General features: G+C 39.7%; 1 protein-coding gene across 6 annotated transcripts in view; it reads right to left on the bottom strand.

The window, feature by feature from the left end:
* Nucleotides 1-18,444, bottom strand: part of tpte (transmembrane phosphatase with tensin homology) — a 104,686-nt gene that overhangs the window by 18,709 nt on the left and 67,533 nt on the right. For 5 of the 6 annotated variants that reach the window (XM_068033426.1, XM_068033427.1, XM_068033428.1 and 2 more), the window contains exons 11-16: nt 15,453-15,534; nt 15,267-15,355; nt 9,066-9,127; nt 8,818-8,898; nt 7,653-7,758; nt 4,456-4,553 (exon numbers count right to left, since the gene is read on the bottom strand). In XM_068033426.1, the coding sequence (XP_067889527.1) occupies nt 4,456-4,553; nt 7,653-7,758; nt 8,818-8,898; nt 9,066-9,127; nt 15,267-15,355; nt 15,453-15,534 (518 nt within the window). The remainder of the gene's footprint in view (nt 1-4,455; nt 4,554-7,652; nt 7,759-8,817; nt 8,899-9,065; nt 9,128-15,266; nt 15,356-15,452; nt 15,535-18,444) is intronic. The other variant, XM_068033429.1, reaches the window with a different exon arrangement.

The raw sequence follows: 18,444 nt of genomic DNA, 5'->3' as shown, positions 1-18,444 counted from the left end.
CAGATTCAAGGAGGTCATTGAAGCATTTGACACTGAACCCAGTTCCTCCTCACTACTCCTCTGCTGCTGACCATGTGTGCCACCTCTGAGTCTTGTGGGCATTCTGTTGCTGCTGGCTGGGAAGAGAATGCTCTTGTGCACAGTCACCGCCTCCAATCATCAGCAAAATGGGGGGCTGCCCTGGCATGGGAGCCCTTCCTGTCCTCTGCTCAGAATGTGCCTTCATTTTTTGGAAAAACAGCAGCCTCAATGGATGTCACCCGCCCTTGAAAATCAGACCCATGACTGCCTCAGTCCCACCTCCTTCCACTTCTGCCACTGCTAATTGAGCAGCAAATTGGACTCCAGGCCAATTAAACTCTTGATTAAAAATTGTGATGCATGTGTGTTTCCACGTTGGTGCGGGGTCCCTACCTGTGATTTGAAATCCTGCCCAAGGAATCGTAAAGGAGCTCTCAGTAACGAAGAGTTTTAACCTAAATCCTCAATGAGCACGTGAAAATCTTTTTTCAAGATGAGGAACTTCACTGAGAAACTGAACATTTCTCTCTTCTCCCCTTCCTCTCACCATCTTCTCCCATCCCCACTGCTTCGGTGTGCCCTACCCCAGCCTCCGGGAAATAAATATCCTTCCAACTCCTAGTCATTTTTATTGTAGTTTCTGGATGAGAATGCAAATTCAAATTATGGGATTTTTATAGTTATGGACTTCATAATTTTTGAAACTGAACAAAAATGCTCAACTCAATACTATCCCATAACTTGGATCCTAGGACTGAAAGGACAGTCCCCAAAATCTTCATTAAAGACAATATGCTGATTAGGATATTTATGATAATTTTAGGGTAAACCCCATCCTCTTTCTGGTGTTGTGCATCAACTGCATCGGATTACACCTAGCCCTTTGCAAATACTACATTCGTCTGGCTAGAATATGCACACATGTAGCTCAATAAAAAATGTTCCTGTTTTGCCTCACATCCTGGAGGCAAAGCACTTTGCTTCTACCTAGAATCTGCACACAGCAAGGAGCCTCACATCAGGTTTCAGTTTCACAGAAGAAAAAAGGTCATCCAGTAATAGACTCATCTACATTTCAACAGTGATGACACTTCTAAAGTACTTCATTGGCTGTAAACTGCTTTGGGACATTGAAGTCAAGAGGCACAGTGTAGGTTCTTTTGAATGATCAGCAATTGATCATAGGATTCGAATTCATAAATTCTATCCATCTTTGTGAAATTGTAAAACAGCCTAAACACTAAAATGTCCAAGTTGGAAGTCATGGGTGTCATGATTTTCAATAGTCCTTTTGTCTTACAGATGTCTGGTGCTTTGCCTACTTAAGCTATCAGGAGCATGACAAGCATAGCATGTGTACACCTCTCTGGAAGCATTGTATGTTAAATTGGAAATTTAAGTTGGTCCTATTAACTATACTCTTTAAAAGTGACTGTTTAGGGTAATGAGGCAGATATATATGGATGACTGCCTAGGATCTTAATCCAAGTCAAGTCTTGTTAGGCCAAGTTCAGTGTTGGTTAAAAATAGTTCCTTTTGCCACTGCAGGAAGTAATTCAAAGTATTGATTAATTGCAGGATTGTTCATCTTCCTGTATGGTGGCTTAGCCATCAAGACACAAGCAGGCTGACAGTTCATGTTCTTCAGTATCTTATTTTGCATTGCCACTTTTTATGGAAATGAAGTCCCATCTGCACACTGATGACATCCATCATCATGTCTGGCACTATTATTGTGCTAAATGGGATAGATTCAGAAGAGATCTAGCAGTTCAATGAGCTGCTGTAGGCCATTAGCAGAATTTTATTCCACTACGATGTGTAACCTCATACCTCAGCATCTCCCTCATTCTACCACTACCACCAAGCCAGGGGACCAACCTGGTTCAATGAGCATAGGAGAGCATTCCAGGAACAGCACCAGGCATACTTAAATGTGAGGTGCTACAACACAGGACTACATGCAGAAGCAGGTATAGACAGAGCTAAACGATCCCACAACCAACAGATCAGATCAAAGCTCTGCAGTCCTGCTACATCCAGTCATGAATAATGGACAGTTAAACAACTAACAGGAAGACGAGGCTTCATGAACATCCTCAATCCTCAATGATGGCGAAGTCCAGCACGTCAGTGCAAAAGACAAGGCTGAAACGTTACAGCCAGCTTCAACCAGAAGTGCTGAGTAGATGAGTGAGACGATGAGGTGAGAAAAGTGTCGAGGGGTCCCTCTCAGCCTTCACCTGGTCTTACTGTAACAGGGTTTAATTTTAAACACAATGTTTTTAACTCCCCCTTGATGAATCCTTGTTCACCGCTTTCCAATTATAGGGCAAAGAAACCAGTAACAATAGGCTCTCTTAGGTTTAAAGAGTTGAAATTTTATTAAACTTCAACTCTAATTCGGTTAACGCCTACGGATATACGACACGCACATGCTAGCATGCACACGTGATACACACATGCAGATATAGACAGAAGAAATAAAGTGGAAAAGTTTGAGGTAATATCGGAGGAGGAGGTTTTTTTGTGTTATGGTTCTTCGAGCTCACTGTAGTGTCCTTTATTGTAGGTAGTTCTTTCTTTTCGTTGGGGCCTAGTATTCTTAAACCTTGCTTGCTGTAGGAGACTTCTCTCTCTTGGGGTTCATGTGCCTTGCATGGATTCAGAGGCTTGAGAAAAAGATGGGAGCAGGCAGACCGGAGAGAGATCTTCAGTCCAGGAATATTCTGCTTTCTGCACAAATGGTTCATACAAATTCAAAAAACTCAGGTTGCCCAGCAGGTTAGTCATGTGACTAGCTGGTTTGACCATGTCAGTTTGTGTATTCGGCCATCTTAGCGATCAACCTGAAATGCAAGCTCCCCCACCTTCAACATCTGGTGATCAAAAGTCCATAGTGGGTTGAATGGGTCAGGGAATGGTCCTTTGTCCTTTCCAAGCACTGTCTGTTAATATGCAAATATCTTTCCAGCCAAGATCTGGCAACATTTTTTGTTTTAAAGTAAGTCCTTTCTTCACTCCAGTAACAGTTTAAAATCAGTGTTCATGACAAAATTAATGTGCCTCATTCTTGGCAGGTGGTGGCCTAGCATAACAATGATCCATCTCTGCCTCAGAGGTCCCCAGCATCACAGATGCCAATCTTTAGCCAATTTGATTCACTCCACATGATATCAAGAAACAGCTGACCACGTCGGATACAACAAAGACTACGGGCCCCAACATTGTGCTCCAGATTTAGCTGTGCCAATAGTCAAGCTGTTCCAGTGCAACTACAATACTAGCATCTACCTGACAATGTGGAAAATTACCCAGATATATCCTATCTAGAAAAGCATGACAAATCCGATCCAGCCATTTACCTCATTCGTCTACTCTCAATCAAGTGATGAAACATGTGCTATTAAGCAGCACTTCCTAGCGTTCATTCAGGACCACTGGGCTCCAGACCTCATTATGGCCTTGGTCCAAACATGGACCAAAGAGCTAAATTCCAAAAGGTGAGGAGAATGATTGCCAACATCAAAGCAGCATTTGACCAAGTTTGGCATCAAGGAACCAGAGTAAAATTGAGATAGAGACAATAGAGGCCTATAAATAGCATCCCTATTAATTGATTATTCTGGTTTAACAGATTGGGGAGGACCACAAGACATGTTTGAACAAGGGGCAGAGAGAATTTTTTTTTTTTAAAAAGAGGTTCTCATTTTAATCTTATTGGTCAGGTTTTTCTTTTTTGCCTCTGCAAAGAGATTACATAGCTGTGGGGCTGAGTGAGGGGAAGTCTAGCCATCATGGTATGGGGGGTAGGCTTGATAACCCAACTGGTCTTTTTCTGCCCGTCAATTTTATATATTTTGTCAATATCACCTACCAGCCCCATGACCTCTACAAGCAGCAAAAAAGAGCAGCCCTGTTGGAACTCCATCGCCAAGTAGCCCTTCAAGTCACACCATCCCATTCCAGACATGATGCCACCATTCCTTCATTGTTACTGGGTCCCCCATCTTGGAATTCCCTACCGAAGTCCATCAATGCACCGATTGTAGCAATTGAAAAAGGCAGCCCACTCCCAATTTCTCAGGATCTGGATGAAGTTCGAAAATTCACAGTTTTGCCTATCCCTAGTTACGCTGTATAAACAAGTGTGGGCTTGCCAATGTAGGTTAACACCATACCGAGCACAAGAAATTCATGGGAAGATGTTCAAATTGTAACACTAATTTTCCCAATTTACACTGGTTCTCGTGTTCAGTATACTAGATCAAATTGGGGTCTAAATTCAAGACAAAACTTTACTAATGAATGCTTTAATTCAACTTGAACTTGTCCTTTGAAGTCAGAGTAAAAACATTTGAAAAGTCACAAATGTGCAATTTGGAATGCAACTAATACCATTAACAAGCGTTCCTGATAGTTTGCTAGTCTTACCTTACAATTTTCTTGTGTTGCACAAACACACTGAAATACGAGCACCTTCTTGACAATAATTTCAACTTTCAGGTCACTGCCATTGTTTCTACCAACTCCTATGTGGAACAAAGTGAACAGATTTTAATTTGTAAGAATCCACATACAAATGTCAATTGTTTCAGGTTTGATAATTCTCATGAAGAAGAGAGTCAAAATTTGAGATTATTTCTGCTACGGATTTACAAAAATCAGCTATTTGCAGGGACAGTGGGGCAATAAAACCTCAGACGTGAAAGCCAGGAGGCCCAATTAACCCCCAAAAATGGAGTATTCAGCATTTTTGACTTTAGCATCCAGATATACCAAAATCTGGAATGTGCTCAAGATTTAGCAAGTTAATAATTATGACATTTGAAAAATCATGAATTGTGGCAACAGTCATGTCCCCTGGTGGCTCCCAAGCACTACAACTACCTAAAAGCTAATTAACCAGCTGAAGTCATGTGAATTTGTAGATCAAAAAATGAATGAATTAAATTATTAAATGAGATAATAAGCTTGCCATTCTTATTCAACCAAGTCCTGTATACTACTAGAATGGAAGGATTTAGCATTCAAATAGGTTTCTGGCATCTGATATCTTACTATATTTGCTACACTTTCAAAATTTCCACTCTTAAGGAATATTAAAACTACTAATATTTCAGTGCAGCACTGAGGGGTACTGTTGAACTGACTGAGGTCTGATGAACGTAAAAGATCTTCAAACAGCAGTGGGGCGTGCCCCAGCGTCCTGGCCAATATTTATCCTTTAATCATTAAAAGTAGTGATCTCTACAATGCTTTTTATGGGAACTTACTGTGCATATCAGCTGACATGTTTCTTGCATTACACCAGTGACTACACTTCAAAAAGTACTTAATTGACTTCGGGAGGTCCCAAGGTATTAAACAGCACAATATAAATGCTCATTTGAAATTCAAAAGATTCTAATACTTAGATTTTAAATGCTTCAAGATGGCAAAATAATCTAAATAATTACAGGATCTGTTGGCTTTTACCCAATACTGCAAAACAAAACCGGACAACCTTTAGATAATACCTGGGATTCCCTCTGAATGTTTCAACACTTCATAACCAATGGATTACTCTTTGAAGGTTTAGTTATGTGTCACATGGTAACCACTGCAGCCAATTTGCAAACAAGTGCCACAAACAGCAAGAGCTTTATGGCAATTTAATCAATTTTGGTGTTGTTCTTTAAGGGATGAATGTTGGCAAGGACATTGCAGAACTCAAAGAGAGATAGACAGACAGACTGCACTACAAGGATCTTTTAAACCCACTGGAACAGAAAAAAAACAAAGTTCTAAGTCAATATAGCATTCCTTCAGTGCTAAATTGAAGCATCAGCATAGATTTTGTGTTCAAGTCATGGTTTGTAGCTTGAACTTGCAACATTTTGACTGAAGCAAGAGTGCAACCACTAAGGCATACATTCAAGATGTACTTGCTATACAATGAAAGATGGAATAAGCTCCAATCGTTGAAGATAATGCAGTGAAGGACATCAGGAATGATCCTACATGTAAAACGGAGTGAGAAAAAGGAGGAAAGATGAGGAAAAGCTTAAACTACTGATTATATTTTGTGCAATATCCGGTCACATTTTAACTTTGCACTTACATTTATATAGCGCCTTGTGACATCTCCTAGAAAGCATTTCATATATGACAAATTACTTCGAAAATGCAGAATATGGCAGCCATTCCATACACAGCAAAATTCCCCCAAATATTAAATTTACTTTATTATAAAGTTTATGTTCTCTATTTACTGAGAGCACATATTCAAATGGGGCCCATGGCATTAGTTTTGTGTCTCATCCAAAGGACAGTATCTCCAACAAGGCAGTACTTCATCATGAGCTACAAGACTGGTGTGAACAAATCATGTACTTCTCTGTTTGAGGTTACTGCATAGTTTTAGGGTATCCCTCATCTATTCTTCTTTAGTAGAAACTAAATTCTATGATGTGTGCTGTTACATATAATAAGCTAAATTTGAAGCCATCAGCTTTTTCTTTATAAAGGCAGAACTGAAATAATGGTCTGTACCTGGTAGATAAATGAAAATGTGGAAGTAAACTATTTTAATATTTAATTGCATAAAGTTGTGTGTGAAGCCCTGGTTGAGAAATTAATTTAGATAGTACATGAAGGAATGGATGTTTATTTTTCTTAAAACAACTTGAGATTAGCAAATTGCAAACATCCTACTGTTTTGAAGTCAAATTTTGTACTATTTGCATCTTTTCTATGGAGGCAGACTACTATAGTCGAGCATGTCAGCCATGGCCCAGTTGGTAGCACTCTTGCCTCTAGATCAAGAGATTGTGGGTTCATATCTCAAGACTTGAGCACAAAAATCTAGACTGACACTTCAGTGCAGTAATGAGGGAGTGCTGCACTGTCAAAAGTGCCATCTTTCAGAGGAGATATTTGTTCTCTTTAGGTAGACTTACAGGATCCCATGGCACTATTTCGAAGTAGAGCGGGTTACTTCTCAGTCCTGCTCAGTATTTATCCCACAATCAACATAGTTTTGAATGGCAAAGCAGGCTCGGTGAGCCAAATGGTCTACTCCTGCTCTTAATTCTTGTGTTCTTGCATCACAAATAGATTATGTGGTCATTATCTCATTGCCATGGGAGCTTTCTGTGTCCAAATTGGCTGCCACATTTCCTCATGACAAGCAACATTACAGTCAATAAAGTACTTTTGAAAAGATCTTTGGTATTTCCTGAGGTCATGAAAGACACTATATAAATGCAAGGGTCTTTCCTTTACTGGAGAATTGACAAGTGTCAACTCAAGTTATGAGTGGAAATTCACTTTTGGGTTCTCAAATTGACCATACACCAGGTATAGGTCATTGCTCCAGTTCTGCTGAAAAAAAGAGTGTTCAGATAAAGCATTTAAGTGAAGTTTCATAAGCTTATACACAATAGAATTTAGTTACATATAAAGAATAGATATGAGATACCCGATAATCATGCCTTAACTCTTACCATTTAAACATTTACTCATGGCTAAAGTGCCTGAAGTATATGCTAATGTTTGAGCACATAGCATCTTTGCCTCAAACAGAAGTTAACCAAACCAAATAGAAAATGTTCTGAACAAAATAAGTTTATGGGATAAAAGTGGCTCACCATGAATTGAATAGATTCTAATGCTTTTCATTTTTAGTTTCTTCTGTGGTGGAGTTTGCCCTTTATACTCATTTTTCATTACTTCATAATAGCCAACATATCTACTCTGTAAGGCAAAAAAAAAAATTCAAAATGCTACACTTAAAAATGCATTCTTTATAACAACTTTCTGTACAGTACCCCTTAATTTGTTGGGGAAAAAAAAAAGCTTACAGAGCATAAAGTTACAACATTTCTGTAACAAGCAGATTTAAGAGGCCAAATTATGGTACTGTTCTATGTATAGACAAATTACAGAAATAAATCATTTCACAGGTTAGGGGCATGAATTTCATAGTTAGTTAATGTAGATGGACCTAAAACTTAATTACATCAGTCTGAACATTCTTCAATGTTGATACTACATGAAGATGCAGTTAAATGCAACTTATGTAAATTAACTTAATATATCTAATCAGGAGATAGGTTTTTGGTGATGGTTAGTATACAAAAAATAAAAATTGGCAAGTCATGCTGCAGTTGTACAGAACTTTAGTTAGGCCACACTTAGAATATTGCATGCAATTCTGGTCGCCACACTACCAGAAGGACATGGAGGCTTTGGAGAGGATACGGAAGAGGTTTACCAGGATGTTACCTGGTCTGGAGGGCATTAGCCATGAGGAGAGGTTGGATAAACTCGGATTGTTTTCACTGGAACGACGGAGGTGGAGGGGCCACTTGATAGAGGTTTACAAAGTTATGAGTGACATGGACAAAGTGGATAGTCAGAAGCTTTTTCCCAGGGTGGAAGAGTCAGTTACGAGGGGACAGGTTTAAGGTGCGAGGGGCAAAGTTTAGAGGGGATGTGCGAGGCAAGTTCTTTACACAGAGGGTGGCAAGTGCCTGGAACTTGCTGCCAGGGGAGGTGGTGGAAGCAGGTACGATAGAGGGATACAGTCCCCAGAAGTGTAGAAGGTTTTAGTTTAGACAGGCATCAAGATCGGCGCAAGCTTGGAGGGCCAAATGGCCTGTTCCTGTGCTGTACTGTTTTTTGTTCTAAAAAAACTCAACTAAAATGTCAAATTCCAGACATTCTAACGCATTAGGACTGGAGTAACACCATTCACTCCAAAAAAAAAAAAAATGGTGGTATGATAAAACACACAGCCTAGTTATTTGTTACCTGGGAGGGAGTTTCCACTCCTTGAAATTTTGAACTAACACTTGTGTCAGTTCTTCTTTCTCCAAAGTAGTCTAAACTTTCCTATCAGAAAGAGGACAAAAACATTACAGTATTACTGTCCTTTAATACAATTGGAGCTCAGGCACTATCCTGAAAATCCTTTATTTACATAGATTGAATATTGATGTTAAAAAGTCACATCTTAACCAAAGCTTCACAAAATTCTGCAAACATCAAAATTAGTTTACCTTTGCATTCTCAAATTGATCACTGTCAATCAGCCAGGTACAGACCATTGTTCCCGTCCTGCCTAAAAAAAAGCTCAGATAAATCTAAAGTTTAAAGCTAACCTTACACAGTGAAATTTAGAATCAAATGATATGGGAATACCAAAATTGTACCTTAACCCCAACTATAGATAAACCTGCAATTTTTCGCACCAGATCATTATATGACAGTGAAGGAGAATGCCAGTTGGAAACACCAGAAAAGAGACAGACCAGCATTTAAAACCTGGACAGAGTTAATGGATTAACTCAACTTAAATTCAAACTAAAAGATTCTAAGATCATACATTAATAGACTGTCCTTCCCACCCACCTTGGTTACAACATGCCTACAGCCCTGTAACCAAAAAGCCACAGAAGCATTATTAGTTGTGTTTTTTTGTTTAAACAACCATCACAATAGTCAAACAACCATTAATGCTCTAGATTAACATTCTGTAATCATTACAAGATTATGGCCCAGTGCCAAACTCTCAAATCTAGATAAAAAGATCCCAATAGGCATTTATACATCAATGTTAAAATTTCCATCATGCTGTTACACCATTTTAAAAAAAAAATTCCAATAACTATTGACAATCAATGAGAGCAATTTTGCACTCCTAGAGATCACAGGGAGCTCAGATTGCAAGCAGGATGATGAATGTAAACCTGTTTCACAAAATCATTCTTGCTGCAAGCATGACATCTTGCTGGGATTGGTCACCATATACATAACCTAAATTCAGAGTGCTCTTTCAGTACAGTTAGCAAGAGATGGAAGGAAATCTGTTTTTTTTTTGGAGGTGCAGTGGGGGGGGGGGGGGGGGGGTGGGGGGCGGGCACTGGTATTCTCATGTAGTCAGAGTCGTACAGCATAGAAACAGGCCCTTCGGCCCACCACGTCCATGCCGACCATAATGCCTATCTATACTAATCCCACCTGCCTGCATTAATTTCATATCCCTCTATGCCTTGCTCATTCAAGTACCTGTCCAGATGCCTCTTAAAATGTCGCTAGTGTTCCTGCCTCCACCACCTCATTCCAGATACCCACTATTCTTTGTGTGAAAAATTTACCCCTTTTATCCCCTTTAAACCTCCTCCCTCTCACCTTAAATTTATGCCCTCTAGTTTTAGTCACCCCTACCATGGGAAACAGACTCTGGCTATCTACCCTATCTATGCCTCTCTTGCGAATACACAATTTTGTAGAAATATAAAGACACAGAAGGGGTACTCAATGTTACTCTTAAATTAGTCCATTGTTTAGCTTTAAATACACAAAGTCCTCCATGCTAACTTTGTTCCAAAACCTTTCCCACTTCGTCCATCTTAGTCACTGAAAAAGCTCTTCATTATGCCATTTTATGCTTTTCCCACATTCGATTTTCCTAAAGTTTAATTTTTTAGCTTTTTATAGCAGTTGCAGCATTAGTAAACCTTTTCAATTTGGTTTGAAAATATTTAAAATAATCTTCCTAGACAAGACGTGACCTTTTTATGGCAAGATTCTTTGACGTCTCAGAAAAGTCATGAATTCACAAACAGCTGCTTTTGCTGACTACATAACATTGGAAAACAAACATGTGCAAGTGTCATCCGACAAAAATGCATTTGTTACTTCTACATAGAGATAGAGGGCTAATATTGATGTCAGACACCAAAATAGGAGTAGGAAGTTTTCTAGGTCAATGCTCCCATATAAATAGTTGTTTGGTAGTACAGAACTGGAGTATTGCTGAAAATAAAAACATTTGGTCAAAGCTTTGCGTCTTGCACGCATCAGGACAATTCGCAAGAATACCAATGCAAGGGAAAGCAACAAATTTATACTGTATGAGAAGACAATGCTGATTGGTTGGCAAGTGGACTATGATTGGTAGGGAGGTGTTGCCATGGAGAATACACCAGTTTATGGTGACTGACAGTTAACTGCCAAGCTTTGTTTGGAATTTAAACCAGACAGCTTGATTCTGGTCAAGGCATTGCCCTGAGGAATGCACCAGCAAATGGCTGTCACTTATTTTGTTTAGCTGTAATAGGCACAATGTGTGTACATGTTCTTTCTGTCTGCAAAGCACACATACCGGGCCCTGCTCTTTGCAGGCAGAAAGAACATGTACACACATTGTGCCTATTACAGCTAAACAAAATAAGTCTCAGCCATTTGCTGATGCATTCCTCAGGGCAATGCCTTGACCAGAGTCAAGCTGCCTGGTTTAAATTCCAAACAAAGCTTGGCACTTCTGATGACTGGTCAGGTCACTGACCTGAAACGTTAACTCTGCTTCTATCTCCACAGATGCTACTAGACCTGCTGAGTATTTCCAGCATTTCTTGTTTTTATTATTGGCAGTTAACTGTCAGTCACTATAAACTGGTGCATTCCCCATGGCAATGCCTCTACCAGAGTTCACTTGCCAACCAATCAGCACTCTCGTCACTGTATAAATTTGTTGCTTTCCCTTACATTGGTATTCTTGCAAATTGTCCTGATGAGCACAAGATGAAAAGCTTTGACAAAATGTCTCTATTATCAGCAATGCTTCTTTATTAGTTGGCATTAGATGATTGTATAAAATAGGATGCAATTTGCAACAGAACGCCTTCCTCCAAATTATGATCTTGAATTTCTAAACCTCTTGTATGGATAGAGACCTTTCCTTCATTTAAATAAAAACAAAATAATGCCTATAAAAAGACCCAGGAGTTGAATGTTGGAGTGCTAATGTATATATAAGAACTTTGGATGTTACTCTTTAGCATTTCACAAGCTAAGGTTCAAAAAGACGACAAACCAAATAAAAAGAAAAGACAAGTCTAATTCAAAAAGATCCATCTAAAATTTGATGAGACAATAACTCCTAATGTTTTCTCACTTTCACACTCTCCTCTCCACTTCAAGCATTGTATTCAATTCTGTGCAATTAGCTAGCCCATATTTGGTTTCTCGCAAGTCGTCTCTGCATGAATTCTTGTGCTGTGACCTTACTTTTGGTTTTGATCCCGCAATAGTTAAATTCAGTTTAGGAATCCAATATCCATGAAAGGTTACTGAACTCTTGTGAACCAGAACTTCAGTAACATACAGCATTCAACTTTGAGGCCACTGATAAATCATTAATGCATAACAAACAAATATTTTTACTTCACTACACACGGTTTAACTATATGGTAATACTAAGTAGTTGCGTTAGGTTCTCTTTGCTGGAAATTTGCCTCAATCCATAAAGTCCTGTATCTAACACACTTATCACAATTCAGTTATGCCCAGTGTAATGCCTAGAATTACTTTTAACCTGCAAGGTTATCTTCATTTTTAAAAAAATCTATTTTACTTGCTTGATTTTTCTTTTGTCAGCCATCTCCAACGGCATGGCTCTCCATTCTGCTGAAGGACCTCTGGTCACATCATCCGATCACTCTTCCTAAATCGTGACCTTATTTGACACCAGTTTGGATAATCACCCACCCTGCTTCCACTTTAAGCCAATTCAGCTGTTGATCCATGCACCAGTTAGGCCATAGCTCTTCCCTAACCATTGCAAGGCTACCCAACATCTTTTCTTCCTTCTACCCATCAGCTTCTCAGTGCAGTAATGCACTGAACAGTTTAGATTATGTACTCAAATTTCTAGAGTGCAAGGGTTGTGTCACAAAAAAGTCCCTACAATCCAGAGTGCACCTGGATTGGACAAGGTCTCTCCTTAAATAACAGCATAACCCAGGGATCATGACAGAACCCCTGCTGCATGTACAAACAGAAGGTCACAGGTTCAAACCTCATATTAGACACTTGCGTACATAATTTAGACTGACACACTAGTGTCATTTGGAGGAGTGCTGCACTGTCAGGGGAGTCTTCTTTGAGATGACATGTTAAATTAAAAGGTCCCATCTACTCTCAAGTGGGTGTAAAACTTTCCATGACACCATTTGAAAAGGAGCATTGCTGCTTTGTGAAACCTTGTTCATAAACTGGCTACTGCCTGTCTCGTCTAGAACAGGGACAACATTTCAAAAATACTTATTTGGCGGTGTAGCACTTTGGATATCCAGAAGACATGAAAGGCACCTTAAAAATTCAAGTAATTTTCTTTTCCACTATGGTAATCTTTGCATATTTTTCATGAAAGACAAACTGAAAAACACTTTTAGTGGGATGAGGCATTTGTAAATCACTGAAATCCTTCAGTTTCCCACCACTCAGTCTCCTGCAAGATTAAAAAAAAAATGCAACTGTACAGATACTTTTGGACAAAAGGCCCACCTTCAGTTAACTAAACTGAAGCTAAATGACCCCATCTATTCTGCTGCAGGCTGCCTGGGTTTTGTGGGGCGGGAGATCAGGATGAAATGGTCCAAGGGCATGCTCCCCTAGAAAGGCTTGAAGATTCACATGTTTTAAAAAAGATCCATTCCCGTTGTGTGCTTGCATCTTTTGTAATTGATAAGTTTTTCAAATCTTAAAAAGAAAATGGCATTTGGATTGTCAGCTGGCCAAACCAGACCATTTCCCCCAAAGCAACCTCCTAAATTCAACCTCCACAACCCAATAGAGACTAAATCCAGTTCACAGAACTACCCCACCCTTTGAGACTCTTATTGACAATCCTCACTTAGTACCAACACTCGATCATCCCTCCTCTTTCCCCCCCACCCCCCCCAATCCATTGACACTCTTCTCCCAACCCAAAGCCAGTAGGATACTTCTTACACACATCATTCAAGATCCTTCCTCCCACATCCCAAAGCACTGCTCCAGTTTCCATCACTGCCAGTGATTCACCCACCTTCTCTCTCCTTCAATCTTAAGGTATTGTTGCAAAAGAAAAAGACTTGCATTTATATAGTCATTTACAGCACAGGAGGCAGCCATTTGGTCCATCGGGTCTATGCTGGCTCCCTTCAGAGCAATCCAATCTACCTTACTCCCCTGCTCGATCCCTGTAGTCTTGCAAGTTTATTTCCTTCAAGTGACCATCTAATTTCCTTTTGAAATCATTGATTGCCCACAAGGGTGGTGAAAGCAGAGACAGTCAGTTCCAGGTCATTACCACCCACTGCATAAAATTTCTTACTCATATTCCCCCTGCAGCTCTTGCCCAAAACCTTCAATCTCTCACTCCTAGTCCTTGTACCATTAGTTAAAGGGAACAGTTTTTCCTGATCTAATTTATCTAAGCCCATCATAATCTCTACTAAATCTCCTTTGCTCCAAGGAGAACAAACCCAGCTTTTCCAACCTAACCTTGGAACTGAAATTCTCCTTCCCTGGCAGTGCCTTTCATGACCTCAGGATGTTTAAGGCCTTTAACCAAATGAAATGCTTTTGAAGGGTCAACTAGAAGTCTTTTGCTGCAAACTGTAAATAATTTACTATTCCCCTGTCAGTTTACAGTGCCAGAATGCACTCAATTTGCATCATTCAAGAACTAATGAAAAGGATACAGGGCCCCAATCCACACTGTTTATTTTTAAATTAGGTGATCCAAACTCCCAAAACTCTGTCACAAATGCAACAACAAAAAATCCAAGCACTTTTCAATAAAAAAAAAGATACAGATGACTCAATATTGAAGAATCTCAACAGCAATTCATTCCCAATCTCTTCAAGCTGCTGAGAGATGAACTGCATTCATGTTAACTGCTTCATAGTAATTAGATCTGGCTGTTTAGGAGCACGATCAGGAAACACTTACAGTAGTGGAAATCTGGAACTGTCATCCAAAAAAATGCTCTAGATGCTGGTCAATTGAAATTAAGACTAAGATTGATAGATTCATGTGAGGTAAAAGTATACAGATCAAAGGCAGCTAAATGGAGTTAAGGTGCAGATCAACCATGATTTAATGGAATGGCAGAACAGACTCGAGTCTGAATGGCCTACTCCTGTTCTTAAGTTCCCAAGGTCAGCCTCTCCATAATATCTGTTGCAGGTCATATGCTCTCGAAAGCAGACCCATTAATTCAATAGATGAAATATTTGAGATCAGCCTGGAGAAGATCTGAAGAGTGCAATTCAAACCAAAAAAATCAGATCTTTATTGAGGGCATTAAAAACAGCAATTAGAATCCCTCCCCCAGATATAAAAGGAAGGACATTGTGCAGAACCTATAATTAAAAAATCTGAATTACAGGTGTAAAAATGTCAGCTATTAAACCAAAAAGTCTCCTACCTTTACCACCTTTGCAATGAATTGCTATAACATTCTTCTCATCAGCTGCCATCCAATCCCGAACATTAGCTGTAAATTTCAGCATGTCCCTGATGTATAAAACATTAGAACCTTTAAAGTTCATACCAGGCAGCAATGCAAGGTTGCTCAAGCATACATTAAACAGACAAAAAAAAAAGCACTTACTCCAGAGCAGGCACGTTGTGGTCATCAATGAAAACTCTTTCCACTCTGTAATGAAAGTATCTGGGATTGTAGCCTTTCTCACCTACCACAGAAACAGAGGTTAGATTCAGATATTGAAAATAAATAAATGGTGTCAACCCACTGCTTATTAGGTGGGCAATTAAATTTCTTGACAAGTTTCATTCTCTTTAAATTCTTGCTGCACTCTTGTGGCACAACAGCTAATCTATTAATTGGAGGACTATAGTTTCTTCTCACCACCACGTCTCCCGACCACCACATCTCAAATACAATTTTAACAGAAAGGAGCAAGTGGAGAAGCAGTTATTCAAGATGACCTCTAACTTTTAATGATCTCTGAATGATTTATTTGGAGTTATTAAAAAAAAAAAAAATCTATGCTGGGTCATATGCAATTCTCCCACCCCCAGTCACCTTGCCCAAGTGTCTCCAAAAACTACAGCACAAAAACCCCACTGGGGAAGAACAAGAGGAAAAAAATATTTACTGCCAGCAAGCAATAACGTTGGGAAAACACTGCAATCACTCAAGTTATCCACAGCATACAGGATATTAAAAAAAACACATGTAACATACAAGTCGCGATTGTCTCCTTCTTTACTAATGGCAACTGTGTGAACAATAGCACAAACTTTTGCACCACCAGATCACAAGAACCAAAGGTTAGGTGAACTGGAATTCACAAATCATGCCAGGAGAGAAAAAAGGTTAGTAAACTGGAATTCAGAGTTGACCAAGTTTCCCCCCCACTCTCCACAACATTACTTGTGCTCTGCAAACTTTAAGGTTGCCAATGCAATTTTCATTTTATTCATATCTGCTGGAGTGGTTTATTAGAACACATGCAGAGTGTGGTGATAGAGCAATTCTCCTGCAAGTTATCAAAGATTACTTATATTATATTGCATTTTAGATAGCCGAACATATTGGAGTTTAAAAATGGATTTCAGCCAGCATCCTCTTTGGGAGGAGCTTGGGTTAGGAGGAAGGTTTGCATTTGTTTTGCATTAGCTAAATTCCCTATATAGCCTTTTGCTGATCAAGTTCATAGCCTCTTGAAAGAGGGTGGGAATCTGAACTACAAAATCCAGAAATAACCCAATTGTTATTAGCAACAGTTTCATTTTCAACAAATTTTAATGCAAGTTCAGAGATTGGAAAAGTAGACAATCTGTAATGATAGACCCATCAGGAGACATCCTAAAAAGTAAGATTGTTATTCTTTAAAAGTTAACACGTGATACAAAAATTATCTATTTTGTTTGAATCATCTCTGGTGGGATTCTTTAGCTTTAGACCAGTTTGAAACTTTTCAGTTGCTGTAATTGACATATGCCTCCTACATAATCTGCATTGCCACCTTAGAATTAGAACATTACAGCGCAGTACAGGCCCTTCGGCCCTCGATGTTGCGCCGACCTGTGAAACCATCTGACCTACACTATTCCATTTTCATCCATATGTCCATCCAATGACCACTTAAATGCCCTTAAAGTTGGCGAGTCTACTACTGTTGCAGGCAGGGCGTTCCACGTCCCTACTACTGAGTAAAGAAACTACCTCTCACATCTGTCCTATATCTATCACCCCTCAACTTAAAGCTATGTCCCCTCGTGTTTGCCATCACGATCCGAGGAAAAAGACTCTCACTATCCACCCTATCTAACCCTCTGATTATCTTATATGTCTCTATTAAGTCACCTCTCCTCCTCCTTCTCTCCAACGAAAACAACCTCAAGTCCCTCAGCCTTTCCTCGTAAGACCTTCCCTCCATACCAGGCAACATCCTAGTAAATCTCCTCTGCACCCTTTCCAAAGCTTCCATATCCTTCCTATAATGCGGTGACCAGAACTGCACGCAATATTCCAGGTGCGGCCTCACCAGAGTTTTGTACAGCTGCAGCATGACCTCGTGGCTCTGAAACTCGATCCTCCTACTAATAAAAGCTAACACACCATATGCCTTCTTAACAGCCCTATTAACCTGGGTAGCAACTTTCAGGGATTTATGTACCTGGACACCAAGATCTCTCTGCTCATCTACACTACCAAGAATCTTCCCATTAGCCCAGTACTCTGCATTCCTGTTACTCCTTCCAAAGTGAATCACCTCACACTTTTCCGCATTAAACTCCATTTGCCATCTCAGCCCAGCTCTGCAGCCTATCTATGTCCCTCTGTACCCTACAACATCCTTCGGCACTATCCACAACTCCACCGACCTTCGTGTCATCCGCAAATTTACTAACCCACCCTTCTACACCCTCATCCAGGTCATTTATAAAAATGACAAACAGCAGTGGCCCCAAAACAGATCCTTGCGGTACACCACTAGTAACTAAACTCCTGGATGAACATTTGCCATCAACCACCACCCTCTGTCTTCTTTCAGCTAGCCAATTTCTGATCCAAAGCTCTAAATCACCTTCAACCCCATACTTCCGTATTTTCTGCAATAGCCTACCGTGGGGAACCTTATCAAACGCCTTACTGAAATCCATATACACCACATCCACTGCTTTACCCTCATCCACTTGTTTGGTCACCTTCTCGAAAAACTCAATAAGGTTTGTGAGGCACGACCTACCCTTCACAAAACCGTGCTGACTATCGCTAATGAACTTATTCTTTTCAAGATGATTATAAATCCCATCTCTTATAACCTTTTCCAACATTTTACCCACAACCGAAGTAAGGCTCACAGGTCTATAATTACCAGGGCTGTCACACAAAACATCAGGAAGTCTGCATGTCCTTTAGAAATCTTAACAGTTCAGATAGAGAAATATATCTCAAGATGTTCTGAGCCCTTTTGGATTGATTCAATCGTTATTGCTTCATAAGTATTTGCCGCTGAAATCCTTTGCATCTATGGATTTAGTAGTATGGTTATTAACTTTCAGCCTGTACGGCAAGATCTGAAAGCATGGTACATTCTGGTTTTCAAAGGGGGCAGGGGTACATAGCTGCA

The sequence above is a fragment of the Heterodontus francisci genome, chromosome 6, assembly GCF_036365525.1.
Source record: "Heterodontus francisci isolate sHetFra1 chromosome 6, sHetFra1.hap1, whole genome shotgun sequence".
Taxonomy (NCBI): Eukaryota; Metazoa; Chordata; class Chondrichthyes; order Heterodontiformes; family Heterodontidae; genus Heterodontus; species Heterodontus francisci.
The sequence above is the reverse complement of the archived record's forward strand: the minus strand, read 5'-3'. Positions and strand labels throughout refer to the sequence as shown.